Below are 25,696 nucleotides of genomic sequence, written 5' to 3' on the forward strand. Positions count from 1 at the left end.
AGACACATAAAAACAAACAGCTTGTGGCCAAACCCAGCCAGGGCCTTTAAAGAAATTGCCTCCAATTCACCAGCCAAAGCGTCGGAAACTCTCACAAGCAGCCACAGCGATGTGTGTCACCTGGAATAGTAGTCACCCGGCATGTTTGTGGAATGGTGTGATCACAGAGGTGGTGGGAGGTAGTCTTATGAAAGAACATCTTGCCAACTTTATATGTGATGAACATGATTACCTTGTGACCTTTCAAAGCTGCCAAGCCTGGATTCCAGGTGACACACATCGCTGTGGCTGCTTGTGAGAGTTTCCGACGCTTTGGCTGGTGAATTGGAGGCAATTTCTTTAAAGGCCCTGGCTGGGTTTGGCCACAAGCTGTTTGTTTTTATGTGTCTGGTAAGAGTCCCCCTTATTTGGTGATACCTATCGGTGGTGGCTTTTCCTTGGTGTGCTACTATAATTTGATTTTTATTTGTGGTACATCACTATATGAGATTTTTTTCATGTACCTTGGATTTTCATCTTATCCACACATTTGGAGGATCACCATCTAGAGTGTCAGCGGCAGTTCCTGATAAAGACCCTAGCTGGGGGTTCCAGCTGCAAGCCTTGTTTGCTTGCCCATCTGGTAAGCGCATAATCAATTATTTATCCATTTCACTGGTGGAGGATCTATATTTGCTAGTCACGTTGTGTATGGAATTTAATAATATTTTTTCATTCAATATTTCACTCACGTGATGTGAACTTACACTACAATTTTTTGCCCATTGGACTTTATGGACATTATTTAGAGTGGGATATTAACTATTTTATAAACAGATCATAATTTAAAGTTTATAAAATTTACTACCTCCGTTTACCTAGTTACTAATTTGATTAGTAATATAGTCAGACTTTTCTAATTTTTTATTTTATATTTAATAATTGATCAATTAATTGGTTAATTAGATAATGGTTGAATAATTGATTGGTTAATTTTTAACCTCCAACTCCTAATTAGATTTTTTTAATTCCATGACTTAACAATTAGTTACTGTAATTATTATTATTTAGTATCACACTGTCCTATATGAATTTGTAGTAACCGTGTTTTTAACAAGACCGTGGCATATACATTCATGATAAATGCATGTATGACAAAATTACAAAATTAACAGTGTACTCTTTTGTAACTGGTGACTAGGGATGAGCTTCGAGTTCGAGTGGAATGCAAGTTCGACTCAAACATATGCTGCTCGGCGAATTAAAAACTTTATAGGCCATTTGTGCCAAATTCGAGTGGCGCGTCACGGTTCATAATTCACTGCGGCATCGCAGTGCATTGTTGGCAGATGATTGGCCAAGCATGCACTATGACCCGCATGCTTGGCCAATCACAGCGCCGTCTGTACAGAAAGCCTTAATTGGGCAAAGCCAATTATGTCTCTGGGTTTAGTACACGCCCCACATTATATAAGGCCAACTACGTGGCGGCCTTACGTAGTGTGTTGCGGCGGTGGTTAAAGATAGATAGAGAGAGAGACAGTGTCATTTCATTTGAGTTAGATAGAGCAGGCAGGCGATTCAGTTAGCTTCAGTTACAGTGTGTAGAGGATATATATGCATCCCAGGCGTTGTATACATATTTATACACTGTATTCAGTTTAGCTAGATCCGTTCCTGTATTCTCTTTCTAATATACTGACAGGCAGGCAGGTGATTGTGCTAGCTGCAGTATTTTCACTTAGTGTGCACCTAAAGCTTACCTGAATACAATTGCTGGTGTTCTCATACAAATACAGGCAGGGGCCTGCAGTAATTTGTTTTAGTGTCGTTTGCACAGTGTGCACCTAAAGCTACCTGAATACAATTGCTGGTGTTCTCATACTAATACCACAGGCAGGGAAGTACAGTATTTTCAGTTAGTGTACTGTGTCCTCTGCACAGTGTGCAACTAAAGCTAACTGAAGACAATTGCTGATGTGATCATACTAATAATACTACAGGCAGGCAGTTGATTCTGCTAGCTGCAGTATAATCATATATATATATATATATATATATATATATGCATATACTGTATATATATATATATATATATATATATATATATATATATATATATACACACACACACACACACACACACACATACACATATATATATATATATATATATATATATATATATACACACACACACACACACACACACACATCCCAGCTTTGTGCAGCTACATCTCCCTGAAGGCCATTAGTATGTCTGGAAGGACAACAAGGAGAGGCAGACAGTCACAAGCCAATAAAAGAGGGCAAGCAGACTGTGTCTAGAGGCAACAGTACTGGTCGTGGACACGACGGTGCATCCTCATCAGCACGTTGCCGTGGTACACCCTTGTCCATTTTTTCGGCAGCTGGTCGCGTTGAGGCGCAACATCCTCAACCTCCTCATCCTCTCTCACCCAGGCTCAGGGTACTTTGTCTGTCAAAGCAGCTGCCAACGTGGCCTCTTCCCTCGGCTCAATGGCATCAGTCACTCCTTCCCTAGCCCCACCATGTCCTCCTGAGGAGTCCCCCGAACTGTTTGACCACCGTTTTGGGTGCATGCTGCAGGAGGATGCGCAGCGTTTTGAAGGCTCCGATGATGGTACCCAGCTAGAGGAAGGCAGTAACGTGAGCCCAGAGAGAGGGGGTGCCCAAGAAGGACAGCAATTTGGCAGTCATGTTCCCCCAGCTGCAGAATACTGACAGGTCTCTCCGCGTTATTCCAAAAGTTCTTTGGTGTGGGCTTTTTTTGAGACAAGTGCATCAGATCGCACCGCTGCTATTTGCAACATATGTCTCAAGCGTATTTCTCATGGCCAAAACATCACACCACATGCTTGACCAGACATATGTCGACCTGCTATGCAGTTCGTTGGCAAGCGTACCTAAAAGACCCACACTAAAGAACAAAGCTGACCTCTCCTTGCTCCTCATCAGCTGGGATCTACAACCCCACTATACCTTAAGTCCTCTCTGAAACCTGCCCTAAGAGGAATGAAGGTGTATAATTAGGTGTGTCACAGCCAAGTACTTGCGGGCAATCTGCTATCGGTACTCGGACGCCAGATTGTACCAGGAAAATTTCCCTACCCCAGCTGCTGCAGCGCCGAAAGAAGTTTGCTCCCAGCCATCCACATGCCCAGCGGTTGAATGCTAGCTTGGTTAAATTGCTAGCACTTCAACTGCTGCCTTTTCAGTTGGTAGACTCTGCCCCTTTCCGTGAGTTTGTGGAATGTGCGGTTCCTCAGTGGCAGGTTCCCAAACGCCACTGAGGCGATTTCGGCTCTCTACCGGCATGTGGCAGGCAATGTCTTGGCCTCGCTGGAGAGGGTGGTCAGCGGTAAGGTGCATATTACCGCTGACTCATGGTCCAGCAGGCATGGACAGGGACGTTACCTATCTTGGGTGACTCTGCTGGCAGCTGGGAAGGATGCAGGACAAGGGGCAGTAGTGTTGGAGGTTGTTCCGCCACCATGCCTCCAAAATACTACTACTGGCGATTGTGACACACCTCTTTCCTCCACCCCCTCCTCTTCTTCTTCCTCCATGGCCTCTTCCTGTGCTTTGTCCTCGGAACCAGCGGTGCTCCGTAGGCGTTCAAGGGGCTATGCAAGTACGCAGGCAAAGAGATGCCATGCGGTGCTTGAGCTGGTGTGCTTGGGGGACAGGAGCCACACTGGGGCAGAGGTTCTGTCAACTCTGCAGGGGCAGGCTCAGAGGTGGTTGACGCCACGCCAGCTTAAGCCAGGAAAGGTGGTTTGCGACAATGGCACCAATCTCCTCTCTGCCCTCCGACAGGGACAACTGACCCATGTGCCCCGTTTGGCTCACGTCCTTAACTTGGTGGTGCAGCGGTTCTTGGGCAGGTACCCGGGCTTACAGGAGGTCCTGAGGCAGGCCAGGAAACACTGTGTGCATTTCCGCCGGTCATATAATGCCAGTGCTTGACTGGCTGACCTCCAAAAAGGAATACAACCTGCCCAAGAACCGCCTAATCTGTGACATGCCCACCAGGTAGAGGGCCATCCATGAGCCAGTATGTATATCTGTGCCAGTATGGCACCAGGACAGGATCAGGGGAGCTTGTTTTTTCCCCACACCAGTGGGCCATGATCAGAGATGCATGCACTGTTCTGTCACCATTTGAGGAGGCCACGAGGATGGTGAGGAGTGACAGTGCATGCATCAGTGACACTGTCCCTCTTGTCCACCTGTTGGAGCACACACTGCGTGGAATAAAGGACAGGCTTTCAGTGCCCAGCAGTGCCGCCTATCAATGCCACCGATAAGTACCCACCATTGCAGCCTTTCAGTGCCCATCAGTGCCACCCATGAGTGCCCATCAGTGCCGCCTATCAATGCCCATCAGTGCTGCATATCAGTGCCACCCAACAATGCCACCTACCAGTACCCATCAGTGCCACCTCCTTGGCGTCGCCTCATCGGTGCTGCCTTATAAGTGCCCGCCAGTGCCGCCTTATCAGTGCCCATCAGTGAAGGAGAAAACGTACTGTGACGGTATTGGTATGATATCCCCGTCAACGTTCCCTTCTTCCCATAACGAAAATCACCCCAATATTCCACGAGAAGGAATATCCCTGGAGTCGCCCAGAAAGCCACACATGCCAAGCTTACTGCTGGAACAACACAGAGTTTAATGTTATAACACACACAGCTTATATGTCATTTCCAAAACTGTTACAATGACAAATCTCCGCCCCCCTCTTACACAGTGGGGGGTCTTCAATACAGCTCCTTTGAAATAAAGATATTTCTTTGAACTAATCAGTATCTAGCCGGTTCGGCACCGCATATAGAGAGACAATTCACAATGAAGCAATCAGCACAAGCCACTTAAACACAGATCTCCTTCACACAACACAATAGATCAATTAACCTTTAGAAATAGTGAGGGGACATTAGCACTTCAATAACCGGATGGTAATCACAATGGCAAGCAGGGAGAATTAAACTGAGACATATAGGCAAATGTATCACAATGGCCCCCCTTTTTCTCCCTGCTCCGGAAAACCCGGTTGGACCTTCCCTGGTCCAGTAGGGTTGACGGGTTTAGAGCTTTTAGTCCGAGGTTAACTCCATTTGGCATGACTGACCTCCCTTGGCAACTGCTTCAGACTCAGGTATGCCACCGGGTCGTCAGATCACACGCCGGTCAGTCCCCAAGTCTTTGTGCGATTTGCAAAGTCACCAGAAGTCAGTGTGAAGACGGCGAATGGGTCTGTGCGCCGCCATCTAGGTGTCCCGCTATGGGAGGGGCAGGTTATGGCTCTGAAGTGACAGTCACAGGAGATTCATAAAAAGAAAAAGTTATATTTGTTGAAATGCTGTAGCACTGGTGCTCAGAGTCCGGGGGGGGGGGGAGGGGACTCAGAGCCCCATAAGGTCAGCCACCCCCTGCTCCCTCCGCAGCCACCGGTTCTCCTCTTTGAGCTTCTCCAGCTCCATCTCCAGTTCATGGAGCCTGGGGGGGTCAGCCCGCTGTGACCTCAGGTGGTTGTTCTCCTCCTCCATGCGGCTTATGCACTCCTCCAGCTCTATGTACTCACGGATCAGATCCTGCTTGCTCATGTCCTGCAGGCTTTCCACGTGGTCCTTCATCATCAGGAACTGGGTGGTGGTGTAAGGGGCCACCGGTGGGCCCTTGGCGAACATCTCGGCCCGCATCTGGGGCGCCCGCTGCGATTCCATCTCCTCCAGTCGCTTCTTCTCCTCCCAGGTCCGCTGGTTATATGACTTCCAGGACCTCTTCTTCTTGGAGGGTAGCTGGCGGTGCCTCTTTCTGCCCAGCTCCCTCCAAGGCCCCTCCGGCTCATGGCTGTCGCCCATGACCAGCTGACAATGGTGTTCCCTGTTGTCCGTAATATCAGATTGTACCATGAGGGCTTCGTAAGGGGTGCCCAATGGTTCTTCCTGACCCAGCTCCTGGGGATCCCAAGCCGAGTCTACACAATGGGCTGCTGCTGGTGGGCGGTACCCAGGTTGAGACCAATTTGACCTGGTGTTGTCATTCATGGGGCAATTCTGCTTGAAGTGACCCAACTGTTTGCACCGGAAGCAGCGTTGTTCGTTGTCCTCCTGGCGTGGGTAGCGAGGGCTAGATGTCATCGGTCTGTTAGGCGGTTGGTATCTAGCGGCTGGTGGGTGTGAGGGCGCCGTTGGTTGTGGAGGTTGTACCTGTGGTGTGACCTGGTTTGTCTTGCGAGTATCCGCATATTCATCCGCCAACTTCGCGGCCTCTGGTAGAGTCATGGGCCTGCGATCTCTCACCCAATCCTTGACGTCCGTCTGGATGTGATTGTAAAATTGCTCCAGGAGCATTAGTTGCAAAATGTCCTCTGCGGTGGTGGCCTGGCTGCTGTTAACCCAGTTAGAGGCCGACAGGGACAACTGGCATGACCATTCCGCGTAAGAGTCTTTCGTGGTTTTGCGTGAGTCCCTGAACTTCTGTCGGTGGGACTCTGGGGTTACTGCATAACGAGCCAGGAGCACTTCTTTAACCCTGGCGTAGCTATGGATATCCTGATCTGGCACGGTCCGGAAAGCATCAGAAGCTTTGCCTGACAGTTTGCCTGACAATATTGCAACCCACTCTCTTCTAGCTATTCGGTGCAGGTTACATTGTCGCTCAAAATCCGTCAGGTAGTTATCAATTTCACAGTCCTTTTCATCAAAAGCTTTAAAAGCGCTAAACGGAATCTTCCTTGTGTCTGCTGTGCTGTACTCACTGTTCGGAGAAGGTGCAGCTGCTTGTTGGACTGCTGCCAGTTTTAACTGTAGTTCTGCGTCCCTTATTTGTTTATCCTCCTGTAGCTCTGCGTCTCTTATTTGTTTAGCCTTCTGTAGCTCTGCGTTTACTAACAGGTCCATCACTCTCAGCACCACATCTGCCGTTGGGTTCGGGCCGAACCACGCTAGCTTCTCTCTCATTAGCTTGTTGGCTGGCGATTCCTCCTCCTGAATCACTGGTGTCTCCATCTCTTGTACTGCTGGCGTTGCTGCAATCCCGTCCTCCTGGTCTATCTCCATTGATTCTGCTATGATGACCCGCTTGGTTTTGTTGCTAGCAATCCTTCCACGAACTTCCAGTAGTTCTTCCAGTGTCTGCTTGGAATCCGGGTGTGAAGGGGAATAGAAGGGAAAAATCCCACTGCTACCAACCAATTGTGACGGTATCGGTATGATATCCCCGTCAAAGATTCCCTTCTTCCCATAACGAAAATCACCCCAATATTCCACGAGAAGGAATATCCCTGGAGTCACCCAGAAAGCCACACATGCCAAGCTTACTGCTGGAACAACACAGAGTTTAATGTTATAACACACACAGCTTATATGTCATTTCCAAAACGGTTACAATGACAAATCTCCGCCCCCCTCTTACACAGTGGGGGGTCTTCAATACAGCTCCTTTGAAATAAAGATATTTCTTTGAACTGATCAGTATCTAGCCGGTTCGGCACCGCATATAGAGAGACAATTCACAATGAAGCAATCAGCACAATCAACACAAGCCACTTAAACACAGATCTCCTTCACACAACACAATAGATCAATTAACCTTTAGAAATAGTGAGGGGACATTAGCACTTCAATAACCGGATGGTAATCACAATGGCAAGCAGGGAGAATTAAACTGAGACATATAGGCAAATGTATCACACGTACTTATTTACAACATTTTATAACATGCCATTAGTAGCGGCATGCTCAGTGCGCATGTGTCGTAGACATCGGTGCTGCAATTTTTTGCAAATATCTCCTAAACATTTTAGGTTTGGGAGATATTTCTTTAACCTACAGGTAAGCCTAGATTAAGGCTAACCTGTAGGTGCAAGTGGTTGTAAAGTGTTTACAACCACTTTAATATCCATCATCTTTACCCACTACCAGAGAAACCACTACAATACCTTTTATTTTATTTTTAAAAGTACAAAGATTATAAATTGAATGTACATTGAATGTACATACTTATGAAACCTCCCAGCTCTGTCTTCATTGTCTGCATACAGGAACATTTTCAGTGCATAATTCTCCACGTGAGCGCTGCCAACGATCTCCTGAGTTATGGACTCGCAGTCTCCAAGCTGTTTCTTTAGCTGTGTGAAAAAAGCATCCCTCATTAATTTGTTTATCATTTGGATTTATAAAGAAAATAATAATAAAATAACAATACACTCAATATGCTATAAAATACAAAGACCTGACCCATCATTAAAATTCATAATTCACATGAATCCGTAGGGTACATGTCAGCATTATCAAATCACACTTTTTAAAAAGGAAAAAAAAAGTATTCTCTCTTGTCAAGAATAATAATAAAAAAAAAAAAAAAGTTTCCATGTTCTCAGTTTGGATCAAATGGCTAATCGTTAATATTACACTATAGGGCCAGAAAAAAGTGATATTGTAGCTTACCCTTTCATAGATGTGATGGCTGTATTAGTTTTCTTTTTATACTTTCTTTCCCTCATACCTGGTGATCCTGCCATCTTGCAAGCTCTCTTGTAGATGTACAGTGCCTTGCAAAAGTATTCACCCCCCCTTCTTACCTATTGTGTTACATTACAGCCTTTAGTTCAATGTTTTTTTAATCTTATATATGTGATGTGATGGATCAGAACACAATAGTCTGATGCTGCGTACATACGATCATTTTTCGGGTTCTAAAAAATTACGTTTTTCAGGCTCTAGAAAAATAAAGTTTTTTTCAACTTGATCATTAAAACGGCCTTGCCTACACACGATTGTGAAAAAAAAATGCTCTAGCAAAGCGCGGTGACGTACGACGGCATTATAAAGGGGAAGTTCCATGCGGATGGCGCCACCCTTGGGGCTGCTTTAGCTGATTTTGTGTTAGTAAAAGACGATTCGCTCTTTTCTGTCTGTTACAGCGTGATGAATGTGCTTACTCCATTACGAACGCTAGTTTTACCAGAACGAGCGCTCCCGTCTCATAACTTGCTTCTGAGCATGCGCTGGTTTTTCACGTCGTTAAAGCCCACACACGACCATTTTTTACAACCCAAAAAACGACAACGTTAAAAAATAGAGCATGTTCAAAAATGTTTTTGCCCGTTTTTTAGAACCCAAAAAATGCTCTGCCCCTTTGTTATGAAGCCCATAAAAAGCTCTGGTGCAAAAAATTACCTTCAGAAGTCACATATTTAGTGAAATGATGTCCACCTGTGTGCAATCTAAGTGTCACATGATCTGTCCCAGAGGCTTCAACACCTAAGCAAGAGGCACCACTAACCAAACCACTGCCATGAAGACCAAGGAACTCTCCAAACAAGTAAAGGACAATGTTGTTGAGAAGTACAAGTCAGGGTTAGGTTATAAAAAAAATATACAAATCTTTAATGATCCCTAGGAGCACCATCAAATCCATCATAACCAAATGGAAAAAACATGGCACAACAGCAAACCTCCCAAGAAACGGCCGCAGGTAACTAGAGACTGAAGTATCTGTACAAAATGACAATAGGCCATACGCTCCATAGAGTTGGGCTTTATGGCAGAGTGGCCAGAAGAAAACCATTACTTTCAACAAAAAAACAAAATAGGACGTTTTGAGTTTGCGAAAAGGCATGTGGGAGACTCCTAAAATGTATGGAGGAAGGTGCACTGGTCTAAAATTGAACTTTTTGCCCATCAAAGAAAACACTAAGGGCCCTTTCACACTGGTGCGTTGTTGCCGCATTTTCGCGGTAAAAATAGCGCTATTAAAACGCTCCCCATGCCCCTCTCCATTGAAATGAATTAAAAACGCGCAAAAAACGCGGTAAAATCGCGGTGTTTTACCGCGATTTTACAGCAGTTTTTAATTCATTTCAATAGAGAGGGCATGGGGAGCGTTTTATGAGCGTTTTAATACCGCTATTTTTACCGCAAAAACGCACTAGTGTGAAAGGGCCCTAAGTCTGGTGCAAGCCCTACACATCACATCATCCAAAGAACACCAACCATTTCAGCAGTCAGGACTGGGAAACTGGTCAGAGTTGAGGGAAAGATGGATGGTGCTAAATACAGGGATATTCTTGAGCAAAACCTGCACCACTCTGTGTGTGATTTGAGGCTAGGACGGAGGTTCACTTTCCAGCAGGACAATGACCCCAAACACACTGCTAAAGCAAACCTTGAGTGGTTTAAGGGGAAACATGTAAATGTATTGGAAAGGCCTAGTTAAAGCCCAGACCTCAATCCAATAGAAAATCTGTGGTCAGACTTAAAGATTGCTGTTGCGTTCTCGATGCTGGACTTTCAAGGGCTTAGGTAAGTAAAAGGAGGGGGGGGGGGCTGGGGGCCTGTAAGCGTTGGGTGTTTTTTCACCTTAATGCATAGGATGCATTAAGGTGAAAAACCACAAAGCTTTACAACCCCTTTAAAGTACGTTTTTTTGGGGGGGGATATTCATACTTACCTAGGTGGATGCAGCATCAGACTGATGCTGCAGCTGTCCCCTGGCATCTCTGCACTGTGGAGTGCTGCTGACTGTCACGCTCATTGGAGCGCCGAGACTGCCTTCAGTCCAGGCACCTGGCGGATCCAGACTTGTTAAGTCGGGATGACGCGCTGCCTCGTCTGATTGCAGGGACATCAGCACAGAGCGGACTTCAGACTACTCGCCGCCGAAAACGGGTCACAGAAGTGAAAAACGAATTGCACTCCTGTGACCCAGTCTAAAAAACTCAAGCTGGACTTCTCCAGAGAGCTGATTGGTGGGAAGGGACACACCCCTCTCCACACAGCACACAGAAAAAGTGCTCAGGCTGTCAATTTGTTGGAGGTCACTCCCCTGTCACCATTTTTACTCCTGGTGTCGGGAAAACTTGTCAGAATGATTCATGCTGATATCAAAGGAATAAGGCAGCAGACAGAAAAGACACTTGGTGCTCTTAATTAAAAAAAAAAATCTACAGAGCAAGGGTGTCAAACTCAATTTCATTGTGGGCCGCATCAGCATTTTGATTGTCCTCAAAAAGGGCTGGTTGTATCTGTAAGATTAGATGTCCAGCGCATCCCCTCCCTTTACATTAGATGTCAAGAGCCACCCCACCATCAGAAGTTGAGTCCCCCACTCTCCCTTACAGAACAGTGCACCCCCCTTTTCTTATGCTGCTGCTGGGAAGAAACTGGATGCATTGCTTGGAAGCAGAAAGTAAGGGTCTGGAGAAGGATCAGAGGAGGCCTTGTGTTCTCCTGCAGCTGCAGGACCACATGAAATGAACTGGAGGGCCAGATTTGGCCCGCAAGCCTTGTGTTTGACACCTGTGCTATAGAGGGTCGTGCTTTGTTCATATTTCATGTTTGAGGTTTACAACCACTTTACAGTAAATAAACCTTCTGCCTTTACAATGACCTGCATTGAATGTCAGATAAACTGCCTAATATGCCCCATAATCAGGGCTGTCTTTTCCATTGGGCACGCTGGGCAGTTGCCCGGGGGCCCCACTTGCTTGGGGGGCCCCCCCATCGGCTGCCCAGTGACCCCAGTAAAAAATGGTGGAGAGCGGCGGGTCAGAACTGTAGAACTGTATCGTGTCTACAGTCTCTGAGGGAGAGTCTGGAGAGGAGTCAAGAGTGGGAGCGTCGCCAGGATGGGGGTCATGGGAGAAGTCAGACACGAGGAGACTGTAGGATAAAACCAGAGCAGCCAAGCTGGAGCCATCTGACTGAGCCTTGCATGGTGCACCTTAGAGGAGGTCAGTGATAGCACCGCCAGGCCAGTCTAAGGGGCAGGTGGTTGCTGATGTAAGGGGGGAGTGAATACAAAAATATTAGTGACCCCCCCCCCTTTACCTTAGTGTATTTACTCTACGGAAGGTGGTCTCTGGTCACCATGAGTGCCCCACACATCAGAGTTCCTGGTGTTCCCCTTTACATCAGAGTCTGCAGGATTCCCCCTTACAGTGCAAGGGGGAAATCAGTCTTAGGACCCTAATGTAAGTGGGAACTCTGATGTAAAGAGAAAGCAGTGGACTCTGATATAAGGTGGTCTCTGGTCACCAGAGCCCCCCTCCACATCAGAGTTCCCCATTACATCATGATCTGCAGCGTTCCCCTTTACATAAGAGTTCCCTTTCACTGTAAGGGGGAATCCTGCAGACTCTGATGTAAGAGGAAACTCTGAGTAGGCTGGGTTATAGTAACCTAACCTTCAATGTCAATGAAGACATTTGTAAAACTGTAATTTTAGGTACTTTTTTTGCAGTGCCGGTAAAAAAATTTGGTTCTGCCAGTAAATTTCATAATTTTTGTCAGTAAATTCTCGTGCGTGATTGTGTAGACAGGGCCCCAGTGCACTGTATTGCCCGGGGGCCTATAATGCTCTTAAGATGGCACTGCCCATAATGTCAGTGAGCTTTTTTTTATTAGTACAACGATGGGTGAACTGCTCTAACCGGTTTAGGAGCAGAGAGATTAATCAGACTGTGGTTTCAATATTTGAAAGGTTTCTTTTAAAAGATGTCTCAGAATACAAGAGGCCTCAAGTTTCCTAATAAAATATAATAAAAAAGCAAATAGCACTGGTCCAGTTACAACAGGTGGACTTAGAGCACATAAATAGACTTACTGTTCACTGTAGAGGAGCTCTCCAGTTATTTCGCAGAAAACAAAAAACAGGATTATCGCACATCCTACCGGCCTTCACTTTTGAAACTGCCAAGAGGGTTTAAATGGGGGCTTTGAGCCTAGGATTGCTTGTGTTTTCTTAGCGAGTGTACATATGCAAAAATTCATCTTGCAGACTAGACATTTACTATATTAAAATCTCTGGCACCTTTCCTGGCAAAATACACAGGGAGATGTCCAAGTTAGCCTACGGGATAGTTCCACCAAAGGGTAAACGTCTAATGCTTAACAGCAGCTGTAAGCTAAAGCACAAGCATGAATCCAACATCATGTATACAGAAAACAGTTAAAAAATAAAATTGTTAGCAAAGACCTCATTTAAAGGTGGACATCCAATAGGAAAATCTGTCATTTGCACCACAGCCTGTATAAAAGTCAAACTGCAAGATACTGTATACCTAAAACTGAACTCCAGTCAATAGCTAAATACATACATGAAAAGCATATACAGTATATAGAAGCCGCTTTCCCTGCTCTTGATGAACTCTTCATCCAGTCTAGAGATTTACTAAGCCACACAGCACAACTAGATGAATAAAACCAGTTACAGTTAAAGGGGTTGTAAAGGTTCATTTTTTTCCTGCTCACACCACTGATAGGATACCAGGCAGGATACGTCACGCCCTCCATAGAAGTCAGCAAATGACGAAACTAATCAGGGCGCTGGCTACACGACACGCTGAAAAGATTCCTGCGCTCCACTGAAGCGGGACTAGGAAGCTTAGTTTCTGCCAGGTATCCTATCGGTGGTGTGAGCAGGAAATACTGACGCCGATCGCATATGGATCTGGTGACTTTCCAAATGTTAATTTTTGTTTATTTGAATGTACGTTCAATGTATAGGGGAGTCTGATGTGAGGGGTCTTGAGGGTTTATTCTAATTAAAAACTGGATTACGCTAGGGTGGCTTCTTCTGTTTTTACTTGTCTCACCTGAGGTTCCTTATCATAAGTGGCTCCTTGATAGATGCTGTCTGCAGAGGTCCATGGTCACTGAAGTTTGATTCACTGAAAGGCTTATCATTTATTTCATTGTGGTGAGTTTGAACCCCGACGGGGCGATTGTTCACAAGTGGTGGATTGAAAGGATTTTGATGGAAGGTGCACGCTGCTACATTCTTCTTTTTAAATACTCATTCTTGGACATTTTTCATCTGCTGTTCTACATCTACCTTGGATTTCATGGTGGTAGCGATTACGCCACCTAATGATTAGCGCTGTTTGTGCTTTATTTTATTGAATGGACTTACCTTTTTCATCAATAAGCGTTAGAGTGCTATTTTGTATATGTTTTCTTTTTTAAACAGCTACTTCCGTTTAGGTTGTCTGTTATTTAATTAGCAGATCATTTTATATTTATATTGTTATTCTTTACTCTTGGGTTTTGCATAGGTATTTATATCCAGGTGGCTCTAGGCAGTGTATATTAGGCCTTCTTATACACTATTGCAATATATATACACACATACACACACACACACATATACATACACACATACATACATATACACACACACACACACACACACATATATACATACATACATACATACATATATACACACACACATATACACACACACACACACACACACACACACACACACACACACACACACAGATATTTATAGCAACGGAACCTGAGCCATCTCCAAGCTACCTGGTATTATAACACTGTGGTCATTGTGGTCAGTAGTTCAAAATGAAAACCATGAATTAACTGGTGCCTAAGTGTTTTTTTTAAAGAACCTCTTGGTATCAAGGGAGAAGTAACACTATAGATGACTTCAAGCCAACTCACATGGGGCCAAAATGTCTAAATGACAGAAAAACCTACATACTTCCTAGAATATGTGATAAAAGTTGATGGACTGTTTATTGATATATTCTGTATTTCGTGAACACAGCCCACTATTTACACCAAAATATACTAGACAAAAGTTATTTTTTACTTGGGATAAAAAGAATGTTTCAGTTGCACAGAAAATGTATCATGCTGACAAGGTTATAGCTATATATCCTAACCTAACCCAAGAACAAAAATATATTGTAGTTTAATAGTCCTCAAATGAGGCAGCTGCATTAGTAAGCACAGGAAAATACCCGATGATCTGGGCAGCAAAAAACTGGAGTCCTTGGACATTCTTGTGAACTGAAATCTTAAACACCGTTATCAGCTTTTGAGCAAAGGATGGATACCATGAAGCTGCACATCAATACAGACCCACTGGTATTGGAATGAATGGCAGTCCCAGAGGGTGTGGCCTTGCAGGAGCCCAGGCTGAGACTGCCATTCATTCTGATACCAGTGGGTCTGCATTAATGGGATCCATCTTTTGCTCAACAGTTGGTGACAAGCTCTTTCCCTGGCCTGCACTCACAGTGGTGGACACAGGATTGCTTTCCCTTGTAGCCTGAGCGACACACATTTTCCATTCACGCTTATCAGCTTTAACCTTGTGTGAACTACAAACCCCTCTCATTCTGTGTAATGAAGAGGAGGCGAGGGGAAGGTGTTTGTAGTTCAAATGAGGGGAGCAGCCTAGGTTCACAATACTCCTCCTCCAAAATATACATTATACTCAGTAAGTGCTGTCACCTTAAGACAGGCAATGTTACACTGACAGCAATATCAGGTAAAAAAGCCTCATAAATGAAGACTAATGCAGTCACCACATCTAAAGCACTGGTGAAATATAAGATATTACATTTTCTTTTTTGTGTTCAGATATACTTTAAAGGGGTAATTCCATTTTGTGGAAAAAAAAATAGCAAAATATAAAAACATATTATTCGAGAATTAGTAGGCATAAGTAAACAACAATATATTATATTTTCTGGTTTTGGATTTAATACCGCTTTAACTGTCTAGACCAGTGGTCTCCAAACTGTGGCCTGGGGGCCGGATGTGGCCCTTTGATCGCCATTATCTGGCCCTTTGGGCACTCGTTTTCCCACTGACACCAACAATGGGGTGATATTCCCCCACCAATAATGGGGGTGCTACTCCTGCCACTAACACCAATAGAGGGACACTATTCCTCCAACTGATACTAATAACGGGGCACTTTTCCTAACATAAAAAACAATTGTGTGGTATTGCTTACTCCCCACTGATGGCAGGGCATTTTATACTCCTACCAGTCACAGTCTGGCCCCCCTAAAGCCTGAAGGACAGTAACCTAAATCTAAAGACTGGCACAGAGCAGACAATTGCGATTAATTGTTAACTGCCCATTTTGAATTCTGAGGTCAGTATTTAGAGTGCAGTGTGTTAACCACTTAAGCCCCGAGCCTGTTTTTCAGTCTAATGCCCTGTACACACGATCGGTTCGTCTGATGAAAATGGTCCAATGGACCGTTTTCATCGGACGAACCGATCGTGTGTACAGGGCCATCGGTGAAAAAAATAGAACCGGTTTTAAAAATTTCTGATGGTTAAAAAACGATGGTCTGTGTGGAAATCCATCGGTCAAAAATCCACGCATGCTCAGAATCAAGTCGACGCATGCTCGGAATCACTGAACTTCATTTTTCTCTGCATGTCGCTGTGTTTTACGTCACCGCGTTGGACACGATCAGATTTTTAACTGATGGTGTGTAGGCAAGACTGATGAAATTGATACCCAACATGTCACGCTTCAAAATTGCGCCCGCTCGTGGAATGGCGTCAAACTTTTACCCTTAAAAAATCTCCATAGGCGACGTTTAAAAAATTATACAGGTTGCATCTTTTGAGTTACAGAGGAGGTCTAGGGCTAGAATTATTGCCCTCGCTCCAACGATTGTGGCGATACCTCACTTGTGCGGTTTGAACACCGTTTTCATACACGGGCGCTACTCACGTATGCGTTCGCTTCTGCGTGCAAGCTCGTCGGGACGGGGCGCTTTAAAAAAAAATGTTGTTTGTTTTCTTATTTATTGTACTTGATTTAAATTATTTTTTTTTTAAATGGTCACTTTTATTCCTATTACAAGGAATGTAAACATCCCTTGTAATAGAAAAAAGCATGACAGGTCCTCTTAAATATGAGATCTGGGGTCAAAAAGACCTCAGATCTCATATTTACACTAAAATGCAATACAAAAAAAAATGCAAGTTAGGCTTACCGGTAACTTGTTTTCCAGTAGGCTTTCAGGACAGCACCTGAGAGATATCATGGCTCCTCCTCCACAGGAAACACCTCCACCAATCAAGTCTTTAAAGGGAAGCCTCCCCTTCCACTCTCCAGTTGGTTGTAGAGACCTCCAGCCCCGGCTGCAACACATAAGTGACAGTTATTACATAGTATTACAGCAGAATCTTTACATAAGAAAAAACCAAGGGCGGGTTGTTGCTGTCCTGAAAGCCTACTGGAAAACAAGTTACCGGTAAGCCTAACTTGCATTTTCCCAAAACGGCTTTCAGGACAGCACCTGAGAGGACAGTCGAGACTTACCCCCTTAGGGTGGGACCACAGCCTGTAAGACTTTTCTCCCGAACGCCTGATCATCTGCCGTCATTAGATCAAGTCTGTAATGACGGGCAAAGGTAGACAAGCTTGACCAGGTAGCTGCTCTGCAGATCTGTTTGGGGGTGGCACCAGCTCTTTCTGCCCAACTTACCGCAGCTGCTCTAGTAGAGTGAGCTCTTAGATTCTCCGGACATTCTTGACCTGAGATTGAATAAGCATTTGAGATGGCCATCCTGAGCCATCTGGCAATGGTTCCTTTTGACGCCTGCTTTCCTTTTTTATCACCGGAAAATAAAATAAACAAGGCATCTGAACGTCTATACGCTTTTGTGGTTTCCAAGTAACATAAAACAGCTCTCTTGACATCCAAGGTATGGAATTCTTCCTTTCTTCCTTTTGGATTAGAGCAAAATGAAGGCAGTATAATTTCTTGAGACCGATTTTTGAACGAAGCAACTTTCGGTAAAAAACTTGGGTCTGGTTTTAACACAATTCTGTCCGAAAAAATTAAACAAAAAGGTTCTCTGACGGACAAGGCTTGTAACTCGCTGATCCTGCGAGCTGTAGTGACAGCCACTAAAAAAACGGTTTTTAACGTTAATAACTTAAGAGACGCTATATTCAAAGGTTCAAAAGGTTCCTTGGTCATGGCCTGTAAGACTACTGGCAAATCCCATGCGGGACAATCCTTTACCACTATCGGTCTGGACCTAACCAGGGCTTTAAAGAACCTTATTACTAATGGATCTGCTGAAACAGATCTTTCTAGGAATACCCCCAGCGCGGCTACTTGAACCTTCAGGGTGCTCACCGCTAACCCTTTGTCGGCTCCTTCCTGAAGAAATTCCAAGATAGAGGAAGTTTCTTCTACAAATCTGCCTGATACAGAGCACCATGTATTGAAAGTCTTCCAGACTTTGAAATAGATAGCCCTCGTGACCTGTTTCCTACTTGACAGGAGAGTTGCTATTAATCTGGCCGAAAACCCTTTTCTCCTGAGGAGTTGCTCCTCAGAAGCCAAGCCGTAAGACTTAGTTTTTTTATGTCTCGGTGAAACAGAGGACCTTGTAAAAGCAGGTCGTGTCTCAGAGGTAGATGCCAGAACGGTCTGATTTGCATCAGTAGAAGGGCAGAAAACCAAGGCCTTTTGGGCCAAAATGGGGTGATCAGAATTACTGTAGTATTTTCCCTCTTCATTTTTGCTATGACCTGCGGAATGAGCTGGAAAGGGGGAAAAGCATAACAAAGATGGAAATTCCAGCTGTGTGCTAGGGCGTCCGTCCCCGCAGCTGACTTGCTCCTGTCTAAGGAGAAGAACTGAGAGATCTGTGCATTCTCTTGATTCGCAAACAAATCTATCGCTGGCTGTCCCCACTTTTCTGTTATCAGATTGAACACTTCCGAGTTCAACTGCCAGTCCGCCTCCCGAATCAAATTTCTGCTTAAGAAGTCTGCCACGCAATTCAGGGTCCCCTTTAGATGGACCGCGGACAAGGATAGAGTATGGGACTCTGCCCACCTTAGGATCTTTCCGGCTAAGACCTGAAGCCCTTTGCTTCTGGTGCCCCCTTGTCTGTTGACATAGGCCACTGTTGTGGCATTGTCCGATAGGACCTGTAAATGTTGTCCTTCTACTTCTGAAGCGAAGGCCAGTAAAGCCAATTCTACCGCCTTTAATTCCCTCCAATTTGAGGAATTCCTCGCCTCTCCTGCGGACCATGACCCCTGAGTCCAACGACTGTTCATGTGGGCCCCCCACCCCCAGGAGCTGGCGTCTGTCGTTATCCTTACTTGGGATGGGAAGGACCACAACAGACCCACCGACAGTCTTTCCTGGTCTCTCCACCACCAGAGGCTCCTTTTCACCTTGGTGGGAATTTTTACCAGTAAGTCTAAGGACTTCTGATCGCGGTCCCAGACCTTTAATAAAAAATCCTGAAGCGGTCTGAAGTGGGTCCTGGCCCAGGGCACTGCGGGTATAGACGAAGTCAGGGTTCCTAGGACTGACATAATCCTCCTGATGGAAATCTCCTGACTGCCCTGTAGAAGAGAAACCATCTCTATCACCTTTCTTTGCTTTTCTTCTGGGAGGAAAACTTTCTGCTCCACGGAATCTATCTGGAAGCCCAAAAATAGAACCTGTTGAGACGGAATCAGGCTCGATTTTTGGAGATTCAGGATCCACCCAATGTCTTCCAAGTGAGACCGGGCCCTGTCTAGATCCTTTTGAAGCCCCTCCCTGGACTGGGCAAAAAACAGCAGGTCGTCTAGATAAGGGACCACAGAGATCCCCTCTAGACGAAGAGGTGCCAGCGCTTCTGCCATCACCTTTGTAAATACCCTTGGGGATGACGACAGGCCAAAGGGAAGAGCCCTGAACTGTAGGTGAACTACTTTCTTTCCTTCCCTCAGAGCCAATCTCAAAAACTTTTGGGAGCTGGCCGCAATGGGAATGTGTAAGTAGGCATCTCGTAAGTCTATTGTTGCCATGAAGCAACCCCGACTTAGGAGGTTTCTTACGGAAAAGATGGAATCCATGCAAAATTTTCTGTACAACACTGACAGGTTTAGTTCCTTTAGGTTTAAGATAAGGCGGTACTTTCCTGATGGTTTTCTTATCAGAAAAACATGAGAATAGAACCCCTGAAAAAATTCCGCTTTTGGAACCGGCACAATTACCCTTTGGTCCATCAGTTCCTGAATTAGGGACTTCAAAGCTAGGGCCTTGGCGGGATCCCTTGGAACATTTGTTGCCAGAAATTTCTTCGGGGGTTCTTCCCTGAACTCTATCTCGTAACCCTTTTGAAGAAGGTTCAAGATAAACAGATTTGGGGTGCTGCCTCTCCACTGGGGGACAAACTCCTGAAGTCTTCCCCCTACCTGTAGCGGAGAGTCATTGCGGTTTCTCGGAGGCTGGAGGAGGACGGAGGAGCACTCCACCCCTACCGCGACCTCTTTGCGCAGGCCACTTCTTCTTGAACTGAGTCCTTTCTTCCTGTTGCCTTTGCAGACGAAAAAAACGTTTGCGGACCGGCGCCTTTTTAGGCTTGATCGGAAAGGACTTCTTTTTATCCGCCGTTCGGTCAAGGATAGATTCCAATTCTGGACCAAACAGTAGATCCCCTGCAAAAGGTAAACCACACAATTTATTTTTTGAGGCCGCATCTCCCGGCCAGGTCTTAAGCCACAAGGCTCTCCTGGCCGAATTGGTCAAAGATGCTGACCTTGCTGTCATACGGATAGATTCCGCTGAAGCATCGGCAATGTACGACACGGCTGCAAAAAGAGTATTAAAGGAGTCCAAGATCTCCTGTTTTGGGGAATCTGCTGAGATGTGCGCTTTTAGCTGGTTTAACCAGTGTTCCAGATTTCTGGCCACACAAGTTGACGCCATAGCTGGTTTAAGATTGTTCATCACAGATTGCCAGTTTCTTTTAAGCAGCAGCTCTATCCTTTTGTCCATAGGCTCCTTTAGTAAGCCCATGTCTTCAAAGGCCAAGTCCGTAGATTTTGAAACCTGAGAAAATGCTGCGTCCAACTTTGGGATTTTATTCCAGATGGCTTCCGGGTTTTCCTCAAAAGGGAACCTCCTTTTATGAGTCCCAGAAAAAAACGGCTTCTTCTCCGGTTCCACCCATTCCTTCTTAATCATCTCAGTGATTAATGAATGTACTGGGAACACCCGACCTTTGGTATCCCCTAACCCTGCATACATTCGGTCATGCAGGGAGAGCTCTTTCTTTTCTTCCTCTATCCCCAATGTTGCATGGATCACCTTTAAAAGGCCTGCAACCTCTTCCAGCGACAATTTATATTTTGAAGCAGGTTCTGCCTCATCCTCATTTTCAGAATCCGAATTTAGTGGGATTTCTTGAGAATCGTCCTGGATTAAAGGGTTAAAGAGGTTATGCCTTTCACCCAGCGAAGGGTCTTGTGAAACTCCAGCCTGCTCCACAGGTCTGGCCTCCAGACTTGACCTAAAGGCCTGAAATGTGGTACGGAGTTCTTTCTTAAGGGTGGATATTAAGTCCCCACCCACGGAAGGAGCTTCTTTCAGCACCTCTTTAGTACAGTCTGCACAAAGAGTTTTACTCCAAGAATCACTGAGCTTCTCTTTGCAAACAGGGCATCGCTTCTTCACAATCTGAGCCGAGCCTTTTCCCTGTATAAACAGACAAGATAAAGCACGCACGCTCAAAAACAAAAATGACAGTAATAAACTGACACCCAGGTGCACTAAGGAAACTTAGCAGTAATCCCCTGTGCCCTACAAGCCAAGACCATCACCACCATGGCACCCCTATGTAGGAAGATACATCCATATAGACACCGACCAGACAGGGAAGTGGGAGGTGGGGAAAGGGGGAGATGGGTGAAGTAACCCCCCTAAGAGAGAGATAGCTAAAGGTAATGCAGGACACTTCCCTTACCTTAGCCTTGCTGGTGCCTTGGCTTGCCCCCTTAGCTGCAGTATCCTCCTCCATTGCAGAGTATTGCAGCAGCGTGCAGTTGAATGAGGACACGGTTCCAGGATTCAAAAACGCCGCCGCGCTGACCCGGAACCGGAAGTCCCCTTTAAGGCACCAGGAGACCCTGCCTCCTCCCTCTGCGCCTGCGCCGGAAATGACGCTGCGCCGACCCGGAAGCGCTGCCACTTCCTGCATACAGGACGCGTCTGAGGCCCTCCTCTGACGCCGGAGCCTCTCGCCTTGCGATGGGGTTTCACGGACCCCGCTGCTCCGCCGGAAAAAACGGGCCGCAACTTCCGGGCGTACGGGCTCTCCCCGAGCACAGAAGAGGGAGAAGGAGCCCACGGACCGCCCTCACCAGGCAAGTGGGAGAGTCATTTCTCAAGAAAAAAAGTAAGGGTGAGAACCACACGTCTCCCAGGCCGCCCTGAGAGATATCATGGCCCCCACCGGAGGTGTTCCTCCAGCTGGAGGAAACACAAAAAAACTGGAGAGTGGAAGGGGAGGCTTCCCTTTAAAGACTTGATTGGTGGAGGTGTTTCCTGTGGAGGAGGAGCCATGATATCTCTCAGGTGCTGTCCTGAAAGCCGTTTTGGGAAATGTGCCTTTAAGACGTATGGGCGTAAGTGACGTTTTGACGTTGCTTCCGCCCTGCTATTGTATGGAGATGGGTGGGGGCCATCTTGTCCTCACTCGTATCCATGCCACAGAGGGAGAAGGACCCGAACGCCTCCGCCGCTACCGACGGCTCCAGTAAGCGGCAGAGGGCGCGGAAGAGCGACGGGAGGGGGGGTCCTCTCCCGCCACCGATAAAGGTGATCTTGCGGCGAATCCACAGTGGAGACCACCATTATCGTTTACAGCACCGCTGCCTGAAGAGATGGTTATCTCAGTTGTGGCAGCTGCTGCCGTTACCGAGATATCCCTCTTCAAAAAGAGGATGTATATAGTCGTGCGGCGGGGCTTAAGTGGTTAAGGTACCATTGGAACTGCTACTTTCGCACAAGAAATGGACAATGCATGATGAATGAATGAATGAACAAACTGCTGAATGAGACGCGTACACTTGTGATTGTCACTGGAAAAAAAAAAAAAAAAGAACATTTTCAATGGCTTGTTTTTCATGCTGGCAGGAAACGCACCACCTAAAAGGCTATGCATAATGTCTGGACGGTTTTTACGCAGTCATTTAATTGCTTGTAAGAGAGGATAAGCAACACAGACTTCTTACTACAGTTGCTTTCCTGCTAGATGATTCACACCATCAACACAAGAAAAACTAATTAATGTTAGAAAAAAAACAGAAATATAGAATATTTTGCTGTCTCAGAGTTTGTGTGTAGGATTAGGGGATGTAATTCTGAACCTGGGTTTACTGAAACTGAAATTAATGAAAATATATTCCAAGAAAGATAAAGGGTGTGTATGATTCCGCACAAAGGAGAAAAATACCAGATGGGGAAAAAATATATACCGTATTTTCCGGCGTATAAGACGACTTTTTGCATCCAAAATCATGCCCCAAAAGTCGGGGGTCGTCTTATACGCCGGTTACCTGTCTGTCAGACAGCGGCCATGGATTATTCAAAAGCCGCGCCTCCTCCTCAGGCTGTTCCGTGATAGGCGGAACACTAATTTTCCCAGCAGAGCCTATGTTCAGTGTTCCGCCTATCACGGATGCCCTCTCATCCTCGGCCGAGAGGACATCCGTGATAGGCGGAACACTGAACAGAGGCTCTGCTGGGAAAATTAGTATTCCGCCTATCACGGAACAGCCTGAGGAGGCGCGGCTTTTGAATAATGGACGCCCGCAGCCTGAGAAACTCTGCAAACAGGAGAAGGTAGGAAGATCGTCGAGGCAGGCATACTGGCACAGTGAGGCAGGCATACTGGCACAGTGAGGCAGGCATACTGGCACAATGAGGCAGGCATACTGGCACAGTGAGGCATGTATAATGGCACAGTGAGGAATGTATATGGCACAGTGAGGCATGTATAATGGCACAGTGAGGGGTCGTTTTATACAGTGAGTATATCCCAAAACCAGCATTTTAGCTGGAAAATGAGGGGGTCGTTTTATACGCCGGCAAATACGGTAATATAATATGGTAAATCAAGAGAACTGCTGCCTCTACGGATTACTACCACCTAGGTGGACTAAATTAATGAAGGAGAAAAATAAGTAGTTGTGGCGCTGTTCAATGGATTATAATTGACTCTCAATGTGGGTGTGATGTAATGTGGGTGTGAATGTAACACCAGTAAATGATGTGCAAATTTATGACAAATAAATTATAAGTGAACATAAACATGTGCATGTAAATAAGCAATTAATAAATGAATACAATTTTAAACAGTTAAACTCCTATTGAGCATTCAAATAAGTCCAGAGAAAAATACTAATTAGATATTCAAAAAAGTCCAAAAAGTGCTTGTGCTGGTGAAAAGTGATCTCTAATGTAAATGATCTCTGGATGAAATAAATTCAATAAATAGAGCATTCAAAATTTACAACAAAGAATCAGTAGATTTACTGACCATAAAAGAGGAGAGAAATACCTAGTTGAATCTCTAGATTTAGAAAGCAAAACAGCCTTATATTAATAAATAGCCAAAGATCTTATTCACAGTATTTAATTGACGATTACAGAATTATTTTTATAGATTTAATGTCACTCAGCTTTGCAAAGTTTACAGTCATGACATGTGTGTCCACTTGTGGGGTCTAAACTCAACATTTTTCTTATTAATAAGAGATGATTAATAGGAAGCAGCTGGATCGTGTTTAAACAGCTTATTTAGACAATAAATATTATATATTTGACTGCAGTCATTGAAATGGCGACCATAAAGAACAGTGGACAGGTTTATTTTTCCAAATAGGTGACACCATGGAATGGAAGAGAAAACCTGGACAGTCACTGAAGGTACTGTGTGGAAAATAAAACTTGTCTGCACTAGGGTGTTCCATAATTCAACTTGGCTGTTAATAGTCCAACACGCCGTTTATTCCCCCAACAGTAACCAGTTTGCATTGTATAATATACTGAAGTGTCATTAAATCTCATGGATGTCATCTAACAACTCAGTGAAAAACAGATATTATCATAATATCAGCTTCTAAAACAAATATTTTTCTCGTTCAATAATTTTAATTTTCAATATCAATAGGTTGCTATTTTGCAAAGAACAAAGAGGTACGATTTGATGGTATAGCAATACCAGTACATTCATCTTATAGGACAATGGTGAATGCACTCCTGCAATTAACAATTGTTAAAAGTTATATATTAGTGGCTTAATCTATACAATATGGGATATCTCTATGAGAAAACTAGTGGAAGGGAAGCCAATGCTGTAGTCAAAAATACAGAAAGATTTAGAGCAGTGGTTCTCAACCCTTCTAGTGTCATCACCCCTTGATAAAATTACCCAAGTTGTGGGGATCCCTAACAGTAAAATTATTTTCGTAGTGTGAGTTGGCAGCACCATGCCGTGAACTGCATGGGCAGCTGCGAAGAGGCCGAGTGGGTGGCCGCGGGGTCTAGGGACAGCCCTGCTGGGTGGCTGCGAAAAGTCTGGGAGAGCAGCGAAGGTTTAAGGAACAGCCCAGGATTCGGTGACCCCTGGCAAATCGTCATTCAACCCCAGAGGGGGTCCCTACCCCCAGGTTGAGAACCACTGATTTAGAGGGATATAGAAGAAGAAAGGAGTGGGCAGGGTAGAAGAGACATGGTTGCGCAGAGAGTATAACAATCAACTAGCAGATCAATCATGTTGATTCAAAGGAATAAGAGGCATCTGTCAAAGATCTGAGCAGAGGAATGTTGTGGCCAGGGTTCCAATATCGTTATAGTTTGATTTCACTGCCAATGTATTTTGTGAGGTGGCTTTTGTGGTGGGCCCAATCAGATCAGATTCCCATTTATGCTGGTAGATAGGAAGGGTCGTGAAAGATTGGTTTTTAACATTGGAGTATATAGAGGATGTAAAACCAGATGAGTAGGAGATATCTTCCCATCACTGTTCATGTGGTGAAAGTTTGTTGTGGGATAAGAGATAGCTGTGAGAAGGAAATGCTTGACCTGAAGATATCAGA

The 25,696-nt window shown here is 45.1% G+C and overlaps 1 protein-coding gene across 1 annotated transcript in view; it reads right to left on the reverse strand.

Moving 5' to 3' along the window:
* The window catches only part of VTA1 (vesicle trafficking 1), a 281,215-nt gene that overhangs the window by 137,294 nt on the left and 118,225 nt on the right, over positions 1 to 25,696 (reverse strand). The window contains exon 3 of the mRNA XM_040350905.1: positions 8,011 to 8,138. Coding sequence (XP_040206839.1) covers positions 8,011 to 8,138 — 128 coding nt within the window. The remainder of the gene's footprint in view (positions 1 to 8,010; positions 8,139 to 25,696) is intronic.

The sequence above is a fragment of the Rana temporaria genome, chromosome 4 (genome assembly GCF_905171775.1).
Source record: "Rana temporaria chromosome 4, aRanTem1.1, whole genome shotgun sequence".
Lineage (NCBI taxonomy): Eukaryota > Metazoa > Chordata > Amphibia > Anura > Ranidae > Rana > Rana temporaria.